Source organism: Osmerus mordax, chromosome 28 (genome assembly GCF_038355195.1).
Source record: "Osmerus mordax isolate fOsmMor3 chromosome 28, fOsmMor3.pri, whole genome shotgun sequence".
Lineage (NCBI taxonomy): Eukaryota > Metazoa > Chordata > Actinopteri > Osmeriformes > Osmeridae > Osmerus > Osmerus mordax.
The window spans coordinates 2,230,099-2,253,005 of NC_090077.1; the positions used below are offsets into that span (position 1 = coordinate 2,230,099).

The 22,907-nt window shown below is 47.5% G+C and overlaps 1 protein-coding gene across 1 annotated transcript; it reads right to left on the reverse strand.

The window, feature by feature from the left end:
• Nucleotides 1-1,086: 1,086 nt before the first annotated feature.
• On the reverse strand, nucleotides 1,087-22,907 carry LOC136938151 (transmembrane protein 132C). The gene is made up of 10 exons (XM_067231420.1): nucleotides 22,835-22,907; nucleotides 16,726-17,614; nucleotides 10,798-10,935; nucleotides 8,076-8,268; nucleotides 6,493-6,636; nucleotides 3,661-3,866; nucleotides 3,065-3,332; nucleotides 2,662-2,853; nucleotides 2,206-2,520; nucleotides 1,087-2,112 (listed from the first exon to the last, which is right to left on the reverse strand). The coding sequence occupies exons 1-10, from the start codon at nucleotides 22,905-22,907 to the stop codon at nucleotides 1,087-1,089; spliced, it is 3,444 nt and encodes a 1,147-aa protein (XP_067087521.1).

Here is a 22,907-nt window from a genome sequence, read left to right on the forward strand (position 1 = left end):
GCACACAAAATAAACTGCCTCACATATGCCCTGTCAGTGGAAGACTAGCTTGGACAACACAAGCATCCAACAATGCGCACGTCCACAGTGCTTCTGTCCACATTGTAGAGTGAGAATTGCGAGGTCATATCCTTATAGTCTGGATTTAAGATTGCCTCCAAGATTCATGCTTGAGGGAAGAAAGAAGAGAATTGAAGAATAAATCCGTTCTGAAACGGCTCACTGTGGTCCATCTATAGCGCAATAAATCAAGTAGAGTTCCTAGGAAAGATTAGTGAAATGAAGAGTCGAAGACCACCAGAGACTTGCTGGTCACATGGCTTGATTAAACTCAATACTCTTTTGACGCAAAAATAATGGTGTTATAGAATCTCTTGCATACACTGTCGAACAGAGTCAACTATAACAGTGGGGAACACTATGTTGAAGGCCAAAAAAACTTCAGGTAAATGTATTTTTTAATGAAAAATCATATCAGATACGGTTGAAAAATCTATTCTGCAACTGATATATTGTGACTACAATTAGACTGTATACAGTAAGAAGACATACACATTGCATATAGACAAGCTCCCTAAAAGGTTCCTCTTGTTCGGGCTTTTGTGGAGCGGGGGGGGGGGGGGAAGCAAACACAAATCATTGTGTGGTCTTTTGCTTTTAGAGTAAAGCGTGTTTGTTTTAGTGAGAGGGGACACGTTTCAAGGGGTGCAAAAAGTCTGATTTTTCGCATGCAACAACACTTCTGTGTGAGATTTTTTGTAAAAACATGAACGGTACTGGCCTGAGTCAACCTTATAAAACCTGGGTTAGGTGATGCATCATCTACGAACGCTCTCTCAAGATACAACACTTTCTCTCAGTCTCTCGCAGTATTTGAAATGTATTTACACGTAAAAAGGCCTTGACAGAAAAGCAACGTGAAGACAGGATCGATGGGTAATCACAGATGATGCTGTGTGCTGCCGTGAGTAGCGCGATGCTCTTTGAGTCTGTGTCTGATGCTTCTTTACGGAGGGGGAAACAAAGGCATTGAGGTGATCAAAGCCACATACACACACTGCCACGGTGGAGGTGAAACAGTCCTCATTATAAACGGTCCACAGTCTCTGTAATGGGCACTTGGGCTTCCAGACAGTTCTCCTCCTTCCCCACCCAGTGGATGCTGTGGCCGTTCTCTCTGGGGGAGAGGTGGGGCGAGGACTGGCGGTCCAGAGACGCGAAGGTGGTGAACTGGACCCTCTTCCTCTTGCTGGTGGGCGAGTGGAGGGACTCGGCGTGCACGGGCTTGTTCCTGCAGCCCAGGGGGGAGTCCGTGGAGGAGGCCAGGCAGCTGGGCCTTCTAGGGAGGGTGGCCTTCTTTTCGGGCCCAATGTCTATCACCGTGGTGGTGCTGTGGTTGTCCTGCTGGACCGGGCTGCCTGGAACGTTCATCACCAGCTCGGCGTCCGTGCCCAGCCACACCCAGTCGTGCCGGTGCCCCGTGGGCTCCTGGCCGTGAGAGGGGAGCTGCTTGTGTCTGAACTTCACCACATAGGAGATGCAGTTGACCAGGAAGACCAGGATGGCCAGGCAGAAGACCCCCAGCAGGGCGTACATGCCGATTTCCAGGTCGGTGAGGGGCCTGGGGGCGAGCATGTCCTCTGGGCCCATGTCGTCTCCACCCATGTCCTGATCAGGTAGTTCCACCTCCACGGGGAAGCCGTTATAGTTCACCAGATTTCCAGGAGGCTTCACCGTGCTACTGAACCCCACATCGCCCCTCTCCTCCACCACCCCGGTATCCGAGCCCTCCGTCCTAGAGCTGCTAAGGTCACTCTCGTTGAAGGGACCGGCGGGGGCGTAGGGGTACCCGGAATCGAAGGGGCTCCTCGGGTCCTTCAGCTCCCGGTTCTTGCCCACCCCTCCCAGGCTGCCTCCGCTGGGTATGCTGTCGGGCACGGCCGCCACGGCGGCGCGCTCGGTGGACTTGGCCGTGGTGCTGGCCTTGCGCACGGCGCTCTCCTCCCGCTCCGAGGCCGAGCTGCTGGGCACGGCCCACGGCGGCTGCTGCTGCTGCTTCCGCTCGCCGTCCGCCTCCTCGCCGTCGCTCCCGTAGTCGCTGCCGCTGCTGTCCTTGCTGGCGTTCCCCACGGCCCCGCCGCCGGCCCCCACGCTCAAGGCACCCCCCGCCGCGTCTCCACCGCCTCCCGCTCCGTACACCGCGACGCTACTGTTGTCGCCACCGCGGTTGCCGTCGAAGCGCCGGCTGCCGGTCTGGAACTTGACCTTGAGGCTGCCGCTGCCCACGGCCAGGGTGCTTTTGCGTTTGGACTTTTGGCAGGCTTCGCAGATGGCCATCTCCACCCTGACCAGCACCCCCTGCCCTTCCCCCACCGCCACCACGGCCGAGGGGGTCCCCTGCACCAGCACCACCCCCTCGTCCAGGGACATTACCGTCACTTTTAAGGAGCTGGGGTCATAGATGTCCAAGGGGGTGAGGGAGCCGTCACTGAACTGGATCCAGGTACTCACCACAGCTTCCTGTGTGTGTGTGTGGGGGGGGGGGGGGGGGGGGAAACAAGTTGCTTTATACAAATCTGACATCAATTCCATGAATTAACATCCGAGTGAACTATCTGGCAAACGTCTTCCTTATTTGGGGGGACAGAGAGGAAACTGCACCTGTTTGGGGCTCTGCAGCACTTCCTGCGTGGTCGCCGTGGCGAGGATGGCCCTGTTGCTGCCCGTGCTCAGCTGCAGGGAGAGGGAGAGGCCGGTGACCAGCTGCACCCCCAGCTCTGTGATGGTCACTTTGTCATCAACAACCGAGATGCTCCTCTTGGCCAGGATGGTGTCTGACAGCGGGGAGAACACCTGCAACGGAACACCAATTAGAACATCTCCAAAAGGGCTCCGGATTTCAAAACCAGGAAACGCAGTTAGGGGGCTAATAAATTAGAGGTTCAAACACCAAACGCAGGTATGGGGGCCAATCAGATAGCAGTTCAAAGACAAACACGGGTACGGGAGGGCCAATCAGATAGGGGTTCAAAGACGAACGCCGGATCAGTCAGGTCATGTTTACCTGGATGGAGGTGGTCCCGATATCCCGTCCAGACAGAACCCTCCCGGCATGCAGCCTGGCGATGCGAGGGTCTTCCACCTTCAGGAAGTAGCGCACCAGCTTGGTGACGTCGACCTGCCAGTCCGAGCCCAGCAGGTAGGCCTGGGGGTCGCGGGGGTCGCCCTGCTCCGCTGTGAAGTGCGTGAGCACACGCAGCAGGGCATGCTGGAACTGGAGCATGCAGCCCCGCCCCTTCCTGTCCTCCTCCTCGTCACTGTTCCAGCTGAGCCTGGAACATGAAGTGACACACTCGGTATTACCGCAAAAGGTCACACCTGTCACACAACAAACGCTGTGTCCCACTGAGCTTTAATCTCCTGTTACCCCCCCTCTTCTCTCTCTCCCACTCCCTCACCCTCTCTCCCTCTCTCCCTCTCTCATTCCTCCAGCCACTTGCTTTGTCTCTCTCGCATTCCTACATCTCTATTTCAATTTCTCACACCCTCTGGATTAGATCACACTGCAATATATGACAATATATTACGTCATGTTCTTAAAAGCAACCTGCACACTGTTTACAGCCCCCGTCTGACTCGGACAGGGAGTTGGTGGTGTACCTCTTGGCTGTAGTAATGGGCACCCTCCAGCCCTTGATCTGGCTGAGCTCCGTGTCCGACACCTCGATCTGGAGCGGCAGGCGGGGGATCCACACGTTCATCTCCAGCTGGGCGCTCAGGTAGCTGTAGGTGAAGTTCACCTTCATCCTCACCTTGCCCTTCATCTCCTTCCCGTTCACAAACACGTAGTCACACCTGTCCGACACCTGGACGGAGGAGGCGGAGACATGCGAGAATATTATAAACAAATACGTTTGATGGAAATGGGATGAGCCTTCAGCACCATTTAAAGATAATCATGTAATTGACTTATAGACATTGAAGTGAAATACTATATTTATTTATTTATTTGTCCAATGAGCTTCAAAGATGCATCAATAACACACTGATCTAACATGGTTTTACAATACAAGCTTCGGTAACACAGTCAAGTCACAATGATAAACAGGCTCAATGATCACAAGTCATTATGAGAAACAGTATGGCAAGTTTGTCTTAGTTGTTTAACACTAACACATGGCAATACTACTGTTAATTTCATTTACTGTAATACCTCTGCACCTAAGACAGATTTTGTCAGCCATCCTCCAACATTGAATCATTCAGATGACTTATTCTCTCACTTCCTGCTTTCATCATTTACAAAGCAAAGTTGTCACTGGTCATCGAAGTGATCAAGTAAGTCAAGATAAACGACTGTGACTCAAAGAGAACTCAAGGATGTATGCTAATATCAGAGCTATTATGTTACAAGAGGTGTTCCCCGGAGCCCAGAAACACAGGAAGTACAGTTGTGAGTTAGTTTATCATGAAGTTGTTCCTTTAATTCTATGTGTAAGTTATGCAACTGGTCTTTGTGATATTGCTTGTAAAAATGTCCATAAAAAAAGACCAAAAAATAATTAGATTTCCTCCAAGTGGGCCATTGACTGTTGAATTGAGTTGCATGGTGAACGCCGGTTGTCAGGGACAGAATAAAGGGATCAGACTGACTCGGTTACCGCCCTCCAGGCATCAGTCCTGAGTGTGCTTGTACTCCAGGCTAGAAGTGCCCCTTTCTACCAAGCTCCAGAAGAGCTTCCCTTTTGGCTACAGGCCCGGCCATTTACTCATACAGCTCCAGTCAGATGACATTCAACAAAGAGCTACTTCAAGTTTCAAGTGCAGCTTCAAGCCTCCATGGACAGTGTGTAGCTTGTGAGTATATTTCAGAGCTCCTGTAGAGACTGGATGTACTTGTTCAAAGTTGAGTAGAATACACTTTTAAAAGGAAAATTTATTTGAGACTTTTCTTTAAGGAGTCTCTTTTCAACCATTTGCCAAGGGAATACTGCAAGAAAGCTAGTGATAAACTGGTTGAAATGTACCAGGCTTAAAAAAATATTAACTGCAAACATCCATTTTCATTTGCGATATGATGTTTGGCAAGTGTATCAATATAAATATTGCTATCTCCTACAGAAGAGCGTAGACTGTTTGCTTTGTTTTCATAATAGACTTGACTGCAGATCATCATCCATGAAAGAACAACAGTCTGTCTGCATTCCGTGTTTGCATACAGTCACCAAAAGCCTCTATTGTTGTAGATTAGATTTTGTTTTGATTAGTTTTGTCATTTATCAACCATGGGGGTTAAACGAAATACAGCCTCACCATCTATCACTTGGACAGCCCTTCCCACACGCAGTAGATCAGGATGATATCCAGCCCTAAATCTAAGAAGATTAGAGGGGAATTTTCTGATTTTGCTGATATCTGGTTAACAAACACAACTCTATAAGCTTAGAAGCTAAGCATGCGATGACAATAAAGACTCCTATATTTTTTTCTCCAAAGAAGGATGATGTTCTTTACATTGCATGGCAATGTTCACAGTAATCCAGTCAATCTTACAGAATAACACTCTCTCAAAAACAAATCTGCACTTATTTGTCTGTGCATGCCCATGGTCATGGGATAATTATCTACATAAAACAAACACATTTGACTTGGATGATCTGGAGATGAACATGTGTTTTGTCATGTGATTAATTAAATTAAAAACATCTGGCATACGGTATATAGTTCAGTACACCACAGTATTCATCATTATTAGTTCCTTATTTAGTTGTTTGTTTGGGTTTCATTAGAACCAAATTCATTCCCTCTCATGGAGCACTGGAAAAAGGTTTGGGAAACATTCCGGGTGAGAGAGTCGGAGGATATGTGCAAAGAACTGTACGCAGTAACAGAGCAGGCTGTCCAGATGATAGGAAGGGGAAGACCGACGTCAGATGTCACTTGATTCTAACTGACAGCTTGTTTCGTGATGCGGAAGAAAGATTGAGGGGGCGTGAGAGAAAAAGAGAGAGGGAAAGATTCAGAAAGAGAGACCGAAGAGGAAAAAGAGAGAGGCTATAAGCGAGAGATTCGTGGGAGGAGAGAGAGAGGGGGGAGAGAGATAGAGGGAGAGGAGTACGGCCCTCAGATATCCCTTCCTCTCCGGAAGCCGGATTGAACACCCACTCCTAATAACAACCCCCCCCCTCTCCCCTTGTCTCCTGGCCTGAGGGCAGTCAGACAGGGAACAAACATCCGGCCCACTCCACCTCCTCGTCAGAACCGTTCTGTCACCTGGCTGGGATGCTAACTGTTGTAGCAGGGAGCTTTGAACAAAAAGCAGAGGAGTCTCACCTCAGAAGGGGCGTCACAGGGCTGTGTACTGTGAGCAGAACAAGCCAGGCATCACTGATCGAGATACCGTCAACTTTTGCTATAAAAGGCTTGTCTTCTCGAAGTGACCTAACCTCACTTTTTCAACGTTTCTCGGGCCGCTTGGCCTCACCGCCTCACCTTCAAGATGTCTTCATCGGTGGAGTTGCAGTCGGTGAAGTCCGAGACGTCGGTGACGGCCCCGTCCTCCTCGACGGCCACGGTCCTCACCGGCATCACCACCTTCTTGCCCGTCAACAGCGCAGTGTTCAGGATCTCTGTGTCCTGCACAGGAGACATAAAACATGACGTTGTAGCTCATTTGGATAGTTTTTTTTTTGTACTAAATTTCTCATTTGTGCCCGCTATAAATGAAAGACACAACCTGGTCCTAACTAACTTAACACAATTCACACACAGGATGAAGTTAGGGACTGAAACAGTCAATGCTAAGCTGTAACTACCCAGAAGATATACTCTCATTACTCTGCTATTGGGATAAAAAAAATAGCAGTGTGTATCATGACCTACTAAAGCACTTAGATAAGATTGAACAAAACAGTTGGTCTTCAATCTGGGTGACTCAGAGGTATTGCCAGCTGGTTCATCCCTTGTATAACACAAACTGGATATTTGAATGGAGAGCGCTGGCATATGCTTGACAATAACCTTGAGGGTTATTGACTTAAATTTTAATGACGTCATTCTCCCAGTGTGCAAGTATTGACCAAATTGTTTCTCTCAATCATTCTGAATTGGACCCGAGACCAAGAAACAATCCCGACATTTAAATTATATTTACACCGATCAATACTCTCAGAATACATAGTCAACCACTCCTTTTTTTATTAGCTGTATGCTATAACTGCAGGGCTTTGGTACTGTAAACTACATCCAATCTGAACCGGCATTCAGCTGTAGCTCATGGTGCAGATTGTGAGATCAGACCAGGGCTGAAGGACGGTGATCTCCTCATGTTTGGCCTTCAGCCCGGGGTCAGCATCTAATTCACAAGCGAGAGGACCATGTCATGTTTACAACACAGATCAGGCCAACAATGCCCTCATTTTTTACGGCTTCCTGCTGTGTTAGTATCAAAAAATACTGCAATGTATATTGGATACAGCATCAATGATATGGCGTTCTGCAAAGTACCTGCAATCGGGACTTGCATGTCCTTTCTGAAACTGGTATTTACTAATATTCTCTGAATTGTGTGCTTCATAATAGAAAAATGCATAGAATCAAATCTACTTTAAGTGAATACATTTAATGCAAGGTTAAATCTCCCACAATCTGCTTGTTCTAAGAGGGAAGACCTGAGATTACAATAGATCAATGGCTTAATAGCCTGTCATAGTTAGTAACAGACATAATATTATCCTACATTACTGCAGAGGTCAAATCATATTATGATGTAACACAAACATAGAGTAGTGCATGATAGAAGGCAAACGCACAGGTCACAGCCACAACAGGTTATCCAAAGCGTCATACAGGAGTGGGGATTTGAACCTGCAATCTCTTGACATGCTGTCACATGCTCTACCACCGAGCTATACCCATCCCCGCTGAGCTAAACCCATCCCCACTGAGGTGTATTCACTCCCGGGTATAAACAAGGTCAGTCATTCCAAACCTCCCAAAAGCCATAACCCTCCCCATTCTGATGTGTACAGGAACATCCCTGCAGCGTGGATGGTGGGGGGCTGGTCGTGGCTCACCATCACCAGGGGAGCCAGACCCACGAAGTCCCTCTGGGTGGTGTAGATCCTCATAGTCCCCTCGTTCTTCCCTGCATCCCTGGCATCGGCCGGGACCTCCAGCCTCCAGGTGATCACCTGGCTGTCCAGCGGGCTGCTCAGCTCCTCCACCTCGAAGTCCATCTGGAGAACCTCCATCAGACTGGTGTCCAGCCTGGAAGACAGTTAGAGGAACCACGTCACCCCTCTCATGCTCACACACTGGGAGCCTGCGACAGTGTGAACTCGAAATCAAGCTATTTGGAAGACCTCAACTAAGATGTGTGAACAGAAAGTTCTTTCCAATCAAATCGAAACAAGCTACTGTTTTTAAGGTTACATTTTGAGGTACCTAAGATTGCACACAATGAAGTAAAAACAAGCTGCTTTTTGTACGATTACATTACAAGCGAAATACCCTGCAACGTTGTTTTGAGTGGTGTTTTACTCACACCAATCATCTCAAATCCTTTGTTTTTCTGTTTACCATATTTCACAGTCAAAACATTCCCTATGGAGTCATTTAATGAGATAAAACGTGATTATTTACCCCTGGGTGTCAACTAATACTCTTTCTACGCATTAATTCCTAATGTGACAGTCACTTTCTGCAAATGTGAGATATGACTGGAGTAGCATGCTTATAAAGAGCACAAGGATCCATTGTTAGCTTGTTGAAACGTTAATGAGGTCTTTGTCTCCAAAGAAAAACCTCTTACCTTTACTTAGTTGTGGACTGGAGGGACAAATGGGTTTAAAGGATTCAGGGATCCTACCAACATAGTTCACTGACAGCTCAATCCTCTCAATGTCTACAGTGATACCTTCAATAGGACTTCAGATCCTGATCTGATGAATCCCTCAAGTAAAAGTAATAAAAAAATAAAAAAACATCTTTCAAGATGATCACAGGTAATTGAATAATCTTAGTATTTTTCACAAAGAAACTAAAACCGGTGTATAATTGTGTTTCATGCATGTATAAAAACAAGACATAATATCCTCTTAAGTCTGCATTAAAAGAGATTTTGCCCTTCTAATCTGGCGTAGTGAAATGGGGGGGCACCATTAAACAGATGCCCTCTGCCATTTGTGAAACAAGTGGATTATCGAACGGGGCCGCGCTCTTATTAAGTGTCAGTCTTTAGTCTGAAGATCCATGGTTATCTATTGTCATAATGCCTTAATATCCAGATAGCCTCAACACTCTACCTACTTACTGCAACGCCCAAGCTGAGTGGCAAAGTCTTTGAAATCCCCAAAGTGGTGCAACATTAGACCGTTTCTGTAGGGGGTCTAGTATATTGTATGATATTTTAAGATGGATTAGCCCAGAAAACGACACAACAACTCAAACATTTGACCCCAAACCACTCTTTACAAACATTGACTAATTCCCTCGCGATGGGGGAAAACAAGAAGATGGAGTCAATCCGAACTAGTAAATTAGTGACATGTTTGTCCTTCGACTCAGCTTATCACCATATCTCTCACCCCACACAGCTTCTCTCTGTAACAAATGAACTGTTCAATATGTGATATGCGCCCTAATGGTTCACATGTGTGCTCCCAGTAGCCTACTCTTAGAGTGCACAGTGCTTTTGCGAGCAGATCTATTGATGCCATTCAATAAGCCTCTAGCTAAATGTTTTCAAACTAAAATATAAGGAGGATTAGGCAACTGAACTTCTGAACTCCCACTTTGGCGGTTTCATTTTCGACACCGGCGCCAGGACAGGATCCCACAGACTTAAGAGGACACACAGGTTCAGCTAAGGAAAGCACATCGACATCAGGACACAGCCTTACCTTAAAATGTTCAGGCTAATCGTTTTCTAGAAAACACTTATCATAAATCACTGCTACCTACTAGAGTCAGGTGGCTGAGCGGTGAGGGAGTCGGGCTAGTAATCTGAAGGTTACCGGTTCGATTCCCGTCCGTGCAAAATGACGTTGTGTCCTTGGGCAAGGCACTTCACCCTACTTGCCTCGGTGGAATGTCCCTGTACTTACTGTAAGTCGCTCTGGATAAGAGCTTCTGCTAAATGACTAAATGTAAATGTAAAACTATTCAACACTAAAACAAAAACAAAGAAGTACTACAATACTAAAACACTGAATACCACAATAACAAACACTAAACACCTATAACATTATACAAAATGTTAAATTTAAATGTATATCATACGCCAATTGCTGATATATAACATACAGCTGTAAACAATGTCCTTCTACTAGGGGCACATTGACTAGAGTGCCATGCAGCAGACCTATGGCTTTGAGAGCAGACATGTCCTACCTGGTCTGCTAAGCCTGTGTCAACATTTATATTTACATTTAGTCATTTAGCAGACATTCCCCCAAGGCAAGTAGGGTGAAGTGCCTTGCCCAAGGACACAACGTCAGTTGGCATGACCGGGAATCGAACTGGCAATCTTCAGATTACTAGCCCGACTCCCTCACCGCTCAGCCACCTGACTCCCTGTAACATGATACCATGAGTGGGTGGCATCTATTCTTAATAACATGTGCCTGGGATTCATCCTCTACATCACATGCACAAGCCTACTCCTCCCAACTCCATTAGTCAGGAGAGCCCAATTGAACTCATTGTTAACCCGTCTCCAACATGGCAGAGAGGGAGCTGCGTGCTCAGTGTCACTAGGACGGCCGCTGGAAGGGGTTACATCGTTAGCACGCTCACTTTTTCCCCGGTATGTCAGACTTCCTCTGACAGACCACAGCGATGGTGCCGTCCGCCCCCATGTCCAGCGTGATGTCCCACAGTAGAGAGTTACTGGGAGTCGCCGTGCGGAATGACACCCCTTTCTTCACCATGGCTCTGGGAGGAAACAGAAGAGAAAATAAATGTGAAGAAAGTATCAACACAATTGGATTTGTTAACCACATACTGTACAATCAATTCAAAATAAATGTAAATATTGTACATTGGGCCATTATATAGCTTGAATAAACAGGAATGAACACTGGAGATAAACACTAGCCTCATAACATATATATTTTAATTGATGCCTAGTAAAAAAAAACATCTGTGGTCTTGAGAGAGCTGGTCTCCAGAGCTGGACCTACATAAAATGTAAAGGATGTCTGCCTCCAGTGTCTGAGGCTTTGCGCCGCATCATTATACAGACTTTGGGCCAGTCAGTCAAAGAGCTCTCCTAGCGTTTAAAGGATCGGCCCAGGCCATGGGGATCGCTTTCAATAAACGGGGGAGGCCAAGGAGCCTTTGAGGCTGCATGTGTTTGGTCCTCCCATGCAGGGCCACTCTGCTACAGTACATGCCTATATTATTCATCCTGCACTAATAGCTCATTGGCCTGCTGGCCTGTCGTTTGGGAATACTAAAAAGCCTTCTGTGTGTCGGAGGCGTCTTGTGTAGTTGCTCCTTCTGTCCCAGTGGGCCAGGGACACAGTACACAGACGCCTCTGGGAGAATACTAATGAGATGCTCTTCCCGCAGTAAGAGGCCGCGAGAGAGACATCAGACAGGAGAGGGCGCAGGCAGGTCAGAGATACACAGAGACATCAAAGCGTGGTGGAGGTGCGTCCTCGACACATTAACACCGCAACCTCCTTCCTCGCCCTAATCACCCTCGACTTCCATGACACTTCGAGCGGGCTCTCTAATCTCGGAGAATCGTTTGCTCCTGCCTGAGAGAGAGAATATCATCTGGGCGAGGTTTTCATTTCTATTCAAAGCTCAGGGGTTTATCCCGGAATCTTCCAGATGAATCATGAGGCAGGGGGGAGAGCATTACAAGTGTCTGGGGAGGTGTAATCTGGGATGCTGATTGAACATCTATCAGAGCCCAAACACCCCCCTGGTAAGGACACAAGGGGAGGTCACTCACAGTCAAGAACACCCAGCCACAACATCTTCACTTTCGGGACATTCGGAATAGACGTTGTTGTATTCGCCAAAGTGTCTGTGTGTATGCGTGTGTATGCATGTGTGTGTGTGTGTGTGTGTGGCACATGTCTGTGCTTACGCGTGCGTAGGAACAGCTGCACGCGGAGCTCTACCAAGATGTAATGAGGAGGCCTGGTTGGAAGGCTCAGGAGAGCACTAATCTTTGCATGGAGGTTGCTTTGGGCCTGCCACATGGCAGACAGAGCTGACCCAATGCCTTAGCCCTTAGCCCTTAGCACTCTCTCTCCATCTTTTACCCACTCTATTCCCCCCCCCTCTCTCTCTCTCCCTCCTTTCTCCTACTGTCTCTCTCCCCTTCTCTCCTGCTCTGCATATCTACATACATACAGTAGCACGTGACGCAAAACGCCGTTGCATTCAGACAACCCCCATCTTGCACTCGCTTCTGTTCCAATCGGACAAAGCCCTCGCTAAGCACCCAAGCTTTTGGTCCCTCAGGTACCGATAGAAACGGGTTTGGCCATTATTTTACCATGCATGTACCCCCAGTGCACCGTGTTTGCACTCTCTGAAACAACCCACTCATTTCAACGCAGCGCTTCTTTAAAAAGGGAGCAAAAATTCGACGTTAGCAGAAAGCAGAGCGACTGGGGGAGTTTGCATTGTGTGCGACGGAAGAGAACACCATTGTGTTCCTGACCCACGAGGAGCATGTCTGAAGGTGACCCGGCCCTCTCCGTCCTGTCCATTAGAGAGAGTGACGGGAGGGCGGGAGGAGAAGCCGGTCTATTGTTAGAGCGGTCCCAGGGGGCCTGCGGTACGAGAGGATCCAGCGAGGGGGGACCGGACAGGTCAGCGCAGGTCAGCATGGCAGGTATTTGATCAAGATGGGCGCTGGGGCTGCGAGAGAGGAATGAAAGGAGCTGGAGGTGATACACTGGAAAAGGAACATAACCCCATCCCATCCGTCCTGGACGTGAGCCCAGAGGGACCGGGGGAAATCACCTTGGAGGCCTCGGCCAGCTCATTGTTACAGCTCATGCATAGAAAGCGATACATGAACAAAAGAATGATGTTAGCTGGGTTCCATGTGTTTCCATAGAACCCCCCCCCCCCCCAAACCAACGGTCATTAGGGGGTGCAGGTCATGTGACATTTAAAGCTTTTAATGGACACACATCCATAATCCGTTCATTCCCGATCCATAACCTCTCCACCCCTTCCGGGATATTGTGATTTATTATGACAGGTCACAGTAGCCCTGACGACAGGCATGCATTAAGTCATAAGGTAACCTCTGTGGGGATTATTAATATTAATCTAGTAATGGCATTATTAATACATACACCTTATAGCGCTTGGTATTTAGCAGGCTGGAGCTTGATTTCACTTATTAAAAGTGACAGAGACAAGATATTTCTTTCCTCCCCAGGTCCCCTTGGGGTTAAAGGAAAACTCCTCCTATGATGGTGCAGGAGGGGGTTATGGGCTGTGGGTAGTACACGCTGGTGGGGGTGGGGGAGCAGGGGAGAGCGGGAGGGGGGGGGGCACCGGGGCAGGAGAGATGGATGGGTCTAAAGACTGGTGCTGACAGCGGGTGAGAAAATCTGCTCTCAGGTACTGCTCCATCCATCTCCATTCTGATCAGTCGAGTCTTGAGTGGCATTGCAACCTGTGAGTTTTTTGCATAGGGGTTTTAGACACACAGGCACACACAGGCACACACACACGCACACACAGGAAGCCGTGGCCTTCTTCACCTCTGTCACACAAATTCTCGGCAGCCCTTGCCCCTTGGCCTTCCTTCAGACGGTGATGCCACATATTTAGCTTGTTTCCTGTTTCAGACACACATCCCCTCTCCCCCACACTCGCACCCCAACGACCCCCCTCTCCCCCAGGTCTCTAGAAGTGTCTGCAGAAGTGGCAGTAGCAAAAAAAGACAATTCTCCGAAACAGCGATGAAAAAGAGGAACCCGTCAAAAAAAGGCTGACATCACGCCCCAACAAAAAGTATTGGTGTAACGGAATACCTAATGAGATGAAACCCATTTTTTCGAGGGCGACAAACATCAGCGCCGTCCTGCGGCACTCCCATCCTCCAGGCTGATCCAGGGCCAGGAGAGCAGACACACACCTGTTCCACCGCCGTTTAGGAGACCCGATCAGCCCACCCATCTACCCGCCAGCCCCTCTTTAGCTCCTCCCACACACGGCCTCTGGAAACTTCAACGTCAAACCCCAAACGCAACCGGAAACAGATGCAACCGTTAATTACACCAGTCAATACCCATTGTTCAGCCTCTCTCGCCCCCCCCCCCCCCCCCCCCCACTGGTCCTCAGCGACGTGACGGTCATACTTATGGAGAGGTGGTAGAGACTTCTAGGGACAACGTTCTAGCCAGATGGCCAGACAGAAACCCAGTGACGCAGACCTGTTTTGTTAACCAGAGGAATGAGCCACCTCCACATTCAGAGCCCGCGGCTGCTGTACTTAGCTGATAGTCTGGCTTTTCACTTTTTAAAAATCATTTTAATTCCTCGATGTGCTCTCTTTAAATAAAACACACGTTACAAGAGAAACCGTCCCCCGGTAAAGTGTGTCTGATATTATATCCCCAGGATTTAATCAAGCGATTTGGAAACAGTGGCTTGCATGAGCTCTGGTGGTTTGCCAGCCAGCTCGCTAAACACAGGCTGAACTAACAGTGAGCGACAGGAATACATGTGAGAGGTTCTGGAATTACAGTTGATATGATCTGCGACAAAGCCTTCATGGGGGGGGGGGGCCTCACGAGGGACGCCGGCCCGGCTCCATCGTGTCGTTTCCCTCTGATCTCTGGGTCCCCTTGGCACGCAGCACGGCCACCACCACCACCAGGAGCGTGATGCTGATGGCTGAGCATTAAGCATGGCTTAATGAGGCATGGACGGCGATGGAACCTCACAGACAGCTGCTGAAGCCCGCATCACAATGCAAACTCAGAAGAGTAATTTCATGAACAGGCTGGGGAGGGGAGGGGGGAGGGCGTAGTTAGACGACTCACACAGATGCACACCCCGTGTGAGGAATACGAACGATCGACTGCATTCCTTGTCCTGGACGTTCGTGGGACCGCGCGTGACGAGAGAGACAATCAGCTGGAAGGTCATTTGAAATGGATTTGAACCGAGGTAGTAATGAACACAGACGCAATGGGGTCAGACGGGGAACACATCTTAGTTCCCGATATACAGTTTAGACCGTGACACAGTGGTGAGGGCCAGGAACACCTGTCATCTAGATGACAAAGTAATCTTATTTCCATAAGTGCCCAGACCCTTTAGATTATGAGTTATTCCGGCAGATAAAGTACCAGTGATTGCCTGTTGACCATAAAGGTTAATCCCAAGTGTCCACTGAAAGGCTGACCTCAGTTGACGTAGGAAAACAGAACAGGCCTGTCGCTGTGCACCTTGTAAAAAAATGGATTCCTCGGAGCCTCCATGTGTGATAAATAAATAAACCATGGGCAGATTAATAATGAATGAATACTGCCTGATCTCACAGGTTTGTTGGTTGTCCCCCTTTCAAGGTAATGAAACTCCCCTTAGCCAGAGTGCAGCGTCCAGCTAGCAGAGCTGTCCAGGAGACCTTCCTCGGAGGGGAACCTGCAGGGAGACACTCCCAACGAAGGCTGGGACGACACCTTCCAGGAAGTTGCACACACCGTTTTTCATCCAGATACGATCCAATAGATACTCTCAAAACGAAAATGAATTCTTGTGACATCACAAGGAAAAAGCGATTTTAGTTCCTCTCACGGATCATAAATCACTCGCAGACCAGAGGTAGTTAACGGAGTAAGGATATCGCTGATCACAGATGCGTACATCGCCATTTGTCTTTATTGTGCGGCAAAGCTTTTCAAGGCCGGCTATCCATTCATTAGATGTGTGAAGTCTGGTACTAGTGGGCCTAGAGCTGTAAATAAGAATAATACACCCAACACAGGTGTAGGTGCCATTCACATGGTGAAAGTAAATCAAAATGGTAAATTGAAAAGTATGTTTTCTACAAGTGGCACTCAGTTCTTGAATGGCTCCACTGGAACATGGCACAGTCCCAGCAGAGACTTGCACCAGGGTAAACACAAGGAACTGAGGGCAGACTGCCAACCCAGCAAAACACTGATCACGAGGCCTGGAAGCAGAGCATGCCATCTCTCCTCGGGTTGATTCCTGACAGAACTAACTGACACCAATCTGAAGATAAAAGAGCAAGAGAGAGCTTGAGCCAGATCAACGACTCAGCCAGCTCATTCTTATCTAGTTCAAAGAAAGCATAGGTTGATCCTCTTTGTCCACTGCACACTAAACCTCTCCCATAGTACACTAGCACCACACAACATTCAGCTTGAGTGAATCAGATGTCAAGCACGTGCACATTAATATAATTTTTTTCTGTTATGAAGTTTGCTGAAAGATTAGATTAAACCTGTATTATTAGGCTAAGCTAACACATGATTTTTATTTGAGCTAACATGAATAATCTACTGAATTTCCCAGAAGACATCCAACCTTATATTTTCAGAGAACTGCTATAATCCTGCCTAAATCCCATTTCCTCCAATATTCTCGGATTTCTAACGAGAACGGATTTGTGCATGTTACAAGCTGTTTTACACCTGGGGATTTTTTATACTGTTAGCGACAATTCAAAACAAATCTCAAATGCTTGAAAACCACGTTTAATCTCACCTAAGGGTGAAGTTCTCCAGCGAGGAAGAGCTGGCCATGAGGATGTAGAACGTGGCGATATCGGTCTTCTTCAGGGGTTTAGAAGACGTCTGGATGACGATGGCATTGCCCAGTTTAAGGCGGGAAAGCGACGCAGCACCCTTAGGCAACTGCAGGAGGCGCACACTCCCAATCCTCTGCATGGGCGTGACGGGGATGTAGTCCGCCTGGGCCTGCTGCTCGAAGCTTCCCCAGCGGCCGCCGTCCCCGGAACTACACTTCCCAGAAGCGCTGGGCCGAGCCTGGTAGTAGAGCTCCACTATGTTGCCCTCCGACGGGTCGAGTCTCTCCCGGCTGGAGCTGCCCGCCCCAGGGCTGAACCAGCCGGACGCTGGCTCCAGCTCAGCCATGCAGGTGCCCCTCTGGCCCCCCATGGCACAGGAGCCCCTCACCTCCTGAGTCTGCCAGAAAGCGTAGACCATTACACAGGGCAGCTCGTCCTGGAGCCCCTCCTCTCCCCTGTCCCAGTCCCTCCCGGCCACGTAGAACAACACTCGCACCCTGGGCACGGAGGAGTAGACCCTGGGGGTCAGCACAAACGACTGCACCTTCCAGTTGTAGGTGAACACCCCCAGGGCTCGGAAGAGCTGCACGGAATGCACCAGGTCCAGGGGCACGGGGTGCTCTGTGGACAGAGGCCCGTAGCTGGTGTTCACGACGGGCGGCCGGCTGGCTCGGAGGATGACGAAGGGCTGCGTGTGCGTCTGCATGCTGGAGTTCCTCATAATGTCCTGGCCGGCCTCCTTCAGCAGGAAGTAGTCGGCATCCCGGACCTGGTAGTTGACGGGGAGGAAGACCGGAAATCGCCCGGAATTCTTGGTGTTCTCTGATAGCTCCGGACTGTCCGACTCTGTCGAAAACAAAACAACGTTTTACCCGATTACATTTTGACATTTAGTCATTTAGCAGACGCTCTTATCCAGAGCGACTTACAGGAAGTACAGGGACATTCTCCCCGAGGCATGTAGGGTGAAGTGCCTTGCCCAAGGACACAACGTCATTTTGCACGGCAGGGAATCGAACCAGCAACCTTCTGATTAATAGCCCTATTCCCTAACCGCTCAGCCATCTGACCCACTGATTAGATAGGAGCATTACCACAAACACGCAAGGGAGATGAGGAAAGAGGGGGGTTTTGTGTCGTCATTCAGGCACTGATGTACTGTTATGTACACAAAATACATTGATAGCAAAGTGATTATTCATTTGTGTAATTTCTTAGAATATGGAATTCTAGAATACACTGGTCCGATTGGGGATATTTCTAGGAACTAATATCTTCTAATAATTTCACTTAGATAAGATGATCAGCTAGATCTGGGTCATCAGAAAGTTTTGACCTTTTTACTTAATACCTCCCATGTCCTATAAGCCTTTATAGATTGGAAGCCTTGATAGACGGAAAATCCTATAAGAGTATTACTAGTTTGATGGAGAAGCTGTAGAATGACACATGGATTGTGTGAACAGTGGGGCAGACTAATTACATTTCCTTGATGTCTGTCATCCAAAGAGAAACTTGGTTGATAACGAGAATGAAGAGAGGAGGCATTAGGTGGAGGATGACCAGCACAAAATGGCTGAAGGACAGGCCAGGTACGTACACAAACATGCCCCAACTACGCTAATCGTTTTGCAGGCAAAGCCTCTGGATTTGAATAGTCTCTGGTGACGTTCACATTTCTATGGCAGCAATATGCAGCAATGAAACATCTGCATCCAGTAAGTCAAGGCTTAAATGATCGCGGCGGCTTTAGCCCAATGGTATAATATCAAGAATTCCCGTAATCAACGTTACATTTGCAACATGATCACGAAGCACATTAGCTTCCACGGTATCACTACTTGGGCATTAGTTGTGGAGGCTACAGTTGTGTCTGTACTTTTGAACCGTTTCGCGTGAGTAGCTAGAGGAAACGACAGCATGAATGATCTCTGATCCGCCATAAAAGCCTAAGAGGTGTGTTGGTTTCTGAAAATGCGACAGAGAAAGAGTTCAGCGGGCCAACATCTACCCTGATTAAGCCTCTATTTTGATAGATTACACAGATTATGGCAGATGACCGAGGACTGACCGGTCAATCTGAAACTAAATGGCCTGCGAGGAAAGACAGGGGGGGAAAGTACACAAATGGTTAAACAATTACCAGCGATGATATCAGATGGGGATGAAAACTGCTTAGCCAGACCTGAAACGACTGTAGCAAACAAACTAGTGTTTCTATTGAGGGAGTCAGGTGGCTGAGCGGTGAGGGAATCGGGCTAGTAATCCAAAGGTTGCCAGTTCGATTCCCGGTCATGCCAACTGACTTTGTGTCCTTGGGCAAGGCACTTCACCCTACTTGCCTCGGGGGAATGTCCCTGTACTTACTGTAAGTCGCTCTGGATAAGAGCGTCTGCTAAATGACTAAATGTAAATGTAGTCAAATTTCCAAAGTCGTTTTTAAAACGTGTCAGTTTCAATGTATCCGTTGATGAAACAACTACAGTTTCATTCATTGTTACAAAACTATATTTTAGTTTCAGTTTTTATATAATATATAGTATTCTCAGTAACTCTCCATATCTGTAGAGGCAGGATGTTTTACACACATCACAAGGTGCCAGAGAGTGTGGCTCATTCGTCTCCGTACTTTTGATGGCGGTTTGTTTTCCCCCCCCCCCAGCGAGGGAGGCTTAGCGCTTTAGTAAATCTAGCTCGGCCCTGTCCCTCACGGACTGTGGGGTTGACAGGTTCCTACATCATCGCCCTCGCCTGTGTTTATCACCAGCCAGCCACCTGGGACTGGGCCTGTGGAGAGACTGGCAAGGTTTACACAGGGGAAACGCTTGATGTGTCATAGTCATGTCCGCAACGTTCCACCCAATGGAAAAACGAAAGGACAACAACAACAAAAAACCCAGACGTGCATTTCAATCATGTTGCTTTGGAGGCGGGAGGAAAACTGTGTCTGATGCGGAGAGACACACTCCCTCCACCCCCCCGACTCTGGCCAGTGACAGATGGGCTGATTAATAGCAGAGCTGGCAGAAACCTTGCAGCTGTGAACAAACACTGGATTTCCATCTCCAGCAGGGGCCTGCCACAGAGGGGACCACAGCACAGCACCTCATGGCTTCGGGCAGCACAGCTTTGTACAGGACACTGCACCAACTGCCATCTGGGTGGGGCTGGTCGAGTGGGCCTGTTCCACGCATCTCTTCGAATCCACAAGGATGACAGCAGAGCTGGACCACATGCAGATACACTTCCATTGATGCCAGCCATCGCTGCCATTAAACACACTACCTGTCTGAGTGGTAACCACTGTGCTCTATTGCAAAGAGAGCTCTCTCTCTCACACTCTCTCACACTCTCTCACACTCTCTCACACTCTCTCCCTCTCTCTCCCCCTCTCTCCCCCTCTCTCTCCCCCTCTCTCTCCCCCTCTCTCTCCCCCTCTCTCTCTCTCGAAACAAGAGACCAAATCCCTCCACCAGCTGTTTCTGCCTCTCTCATCTTGGAGACACTTAATGCTTTTCCCTCATCGGCCAACACAGACCAACATCCTGGCGTGCACACTTACTGTTCAAGTGCAATTTTCACCACAAATAATGTTGCAATCCAAACCCATTCAATTGTGCACTTTTTGTGTTTGTTTTTGTTTCGTGCTTCGCTCTTACAATGAAGGATATCTTCCAACGCATAAACTTCATGAAATGAATTCCTGTTTAAATCCATATGCAAGGTCAGGATTATATTGATATGCCTTCGATCAAATGCATTATCTTAATGGATTTCAGAGGACTGCTTTTCCCTTTAAAACAGAAAAAGCCTGCAACTGCAAGCCATTCAATATCAATAATGTGGGAGCATTTGGTGAAATTTGATTTGTCCCCAAAAAACATTAGACCCACCCGTCAAAAAACGACATTTAGTTTGGTTTCAATGTATGTCAAAGACCTACACGTAATACCCAGTGTTTGAGGGGCAGAATGAGACTATATGGATCAGAATATTTATTCAAAATTACAACCCAGACTTTCAATGGACATAGTACGATCTACAAAACTGTTTATGTCCCGATGCCTGGATAGTGTGCCAACAGCTAGCTAGCTGTAGTACAGGCTACACTAATTCCAATGACATTAGTTGGAAAGCTGTCAACTAAGCAGGGGAGGCATTCTGCTTTGCATCTTTTGTTGTTGATAGGAAACAAAGGATTATCATCTGGAATCCTATTTTTTCAGTGATATTTTCTCATCACTAATCATTTACTCAAGGATTCATACAGATTTAACTACATACAGGACCAAACCTGACCAGACACTAACAAACTAGGATACATGTCCTAAGGGAATACATTGGTCTAACAAATCAGTAAAAAATCAGTGAAGCTTTTCAGTAGCGTAAATTAAAAAAAGCAATTTTCTTAAATTCCCTCCCTTGAATGTTCTTTAATAGCCGGGTATACGTATCAGGCTCAGCTTTTAAAAGTACTTTCCCATCGCCAGCTTCATGTCATATGTGGATAAGTCCCCGTCGATCCATTACCAAGTATAAATCAAGCAAGCAAGTTCAGAGAATTCTAATGTGCTTTAATGAACATCCCCCATATGTGTCTAACGGCTTGTGAGTGATGAGACTTCAAGCGACTGCGGCAGTCGGGCCCCAGATGTCTCCGTCAGCCCACACTGGAGCATGCTGTAGAACCAAGCATCGTGTGTGTGTGCGCGCGCGACTTCCATGGCTCCATGGAAGTCGCGCGCACACACACACACACACACACAACAGGGGAGTTGGTGCGCACACACACACACACACTTATTTTGCTTCCAGGCATGTAGATGTCCTCTTTATCTGATTCGAATCAAGCACAGTGCACCCATCTGATGGGGTGGTAATTGGTCGTTTGTCCTGAGAAGGGACTCATCTTTTTATGTCACTGACGATTGCTACATAAAAGGATGTAGACATACAAATTAGATGATCAGGCCATGCTGCAGAGGGGAGGGGGAGGAGGGGAGGAGGGGAGGAGGGCTGGACAGTTGCTTAGGCCTCTGTGGGGATTGGTAAGGATTTCTGCATCCAATGAAACTCCTAAAGCTGCTTTTCAAAATCTGTTTTATCTGGATTTCTCCCGTTTTATCATCTTTTTATCCTGTCAGTTTATTCTAATTCAGGAGGGACCCTAGCCTGGAAATAGCCATCTCTGGGGCCGTCGAAAAGCTTTTCAATCGATGCCTTTGTGGTGTCACGTGGTGTTAGCCGGATTGCATTGTCATCCTACGGTGTTGCTCGCTCCTCTGCGCGTGATTGACATTCATGACATTCATTGACATTCAGATGCCAATCTAGCCCATCACTGGTGTGATATGAATACAGCCAGTTCTGGTACATTGGACCAATTTATAGACTATTGCAATAATATAAATGGAATGGAATTTGTGGAATAGTGGAATGGCATGACTGAATGGTAGACAGGTGTGACTCTTGAGTAGAAGGACTTCAAGATAATCCCATCAAACATTTGTATCCATAATAATAAAGTTTTGTGAACGTAAATTATCGGTGACTAAATTCATCAATATGTTGTTAGATGGACATGTGTTGTCATGGAACTCAGGCTTATCCTGCGTGACACGCTATAGCCTGGCATCCCAGCTAACTAATATAAACAACATAGCGCCACAGAGGCAACTCGCTTCAAACCCTAATGACGTTAGACACTTTCAATTATATAATTTAATTGTACCCTTTGGGTGAAGACCTGGACGCAGCTCTTAAAGTATGTTCACACAATACTACTCATTAAATTATAGCCTTATTCTTTTAATTTGCCGACTAAGGACACAGTACCTATACTGATTAGATGCTGAAAAAAAATGGTGGGCCGTATTTAAGTGGAATCGAAGTATCAAGTATGTCATATTGTATAAGAAATAAAAAAAAACGGGTTATTCTTGAATTTACAACAAACTAATAAATTTTTTACTGAATTTAAGAATTTCCACATCACTAAGGGTCACAATATTCATGTTTTCATGCATTTCATGTTGCTAATGTCATTTCATAATTAAATCAACATACCTTGCGTGAAAACTGTGACGATCGTCGCTAGAAATATTTGTAAAATCCTCCAGGTATGAGAGTAAACGTTCAT

Coding starts and splice junctions, on each gene's coding strand:
- LOC136938151 (XM_067231420.1), bottom strand. CDS start 22,907: ATGAACGTTTACTCTCATACCTGGAGGATTTTACAAATATTTCTAGCG. Junction 10,936..16,725: donor CTGGAGAACTTCACCCTTAG/GTGAGATTAAAC, acceptor GTTTCCTCCCAG/AGCCATGGTGAAGAAAGGGG. Junction 2,521..2,661: donor TGCTGCAGAGCCCCAAACAG/GTGCAGTTTCCT, acceptor ACACACACACAG/GAAGCTGTGGTGAGTACCTG.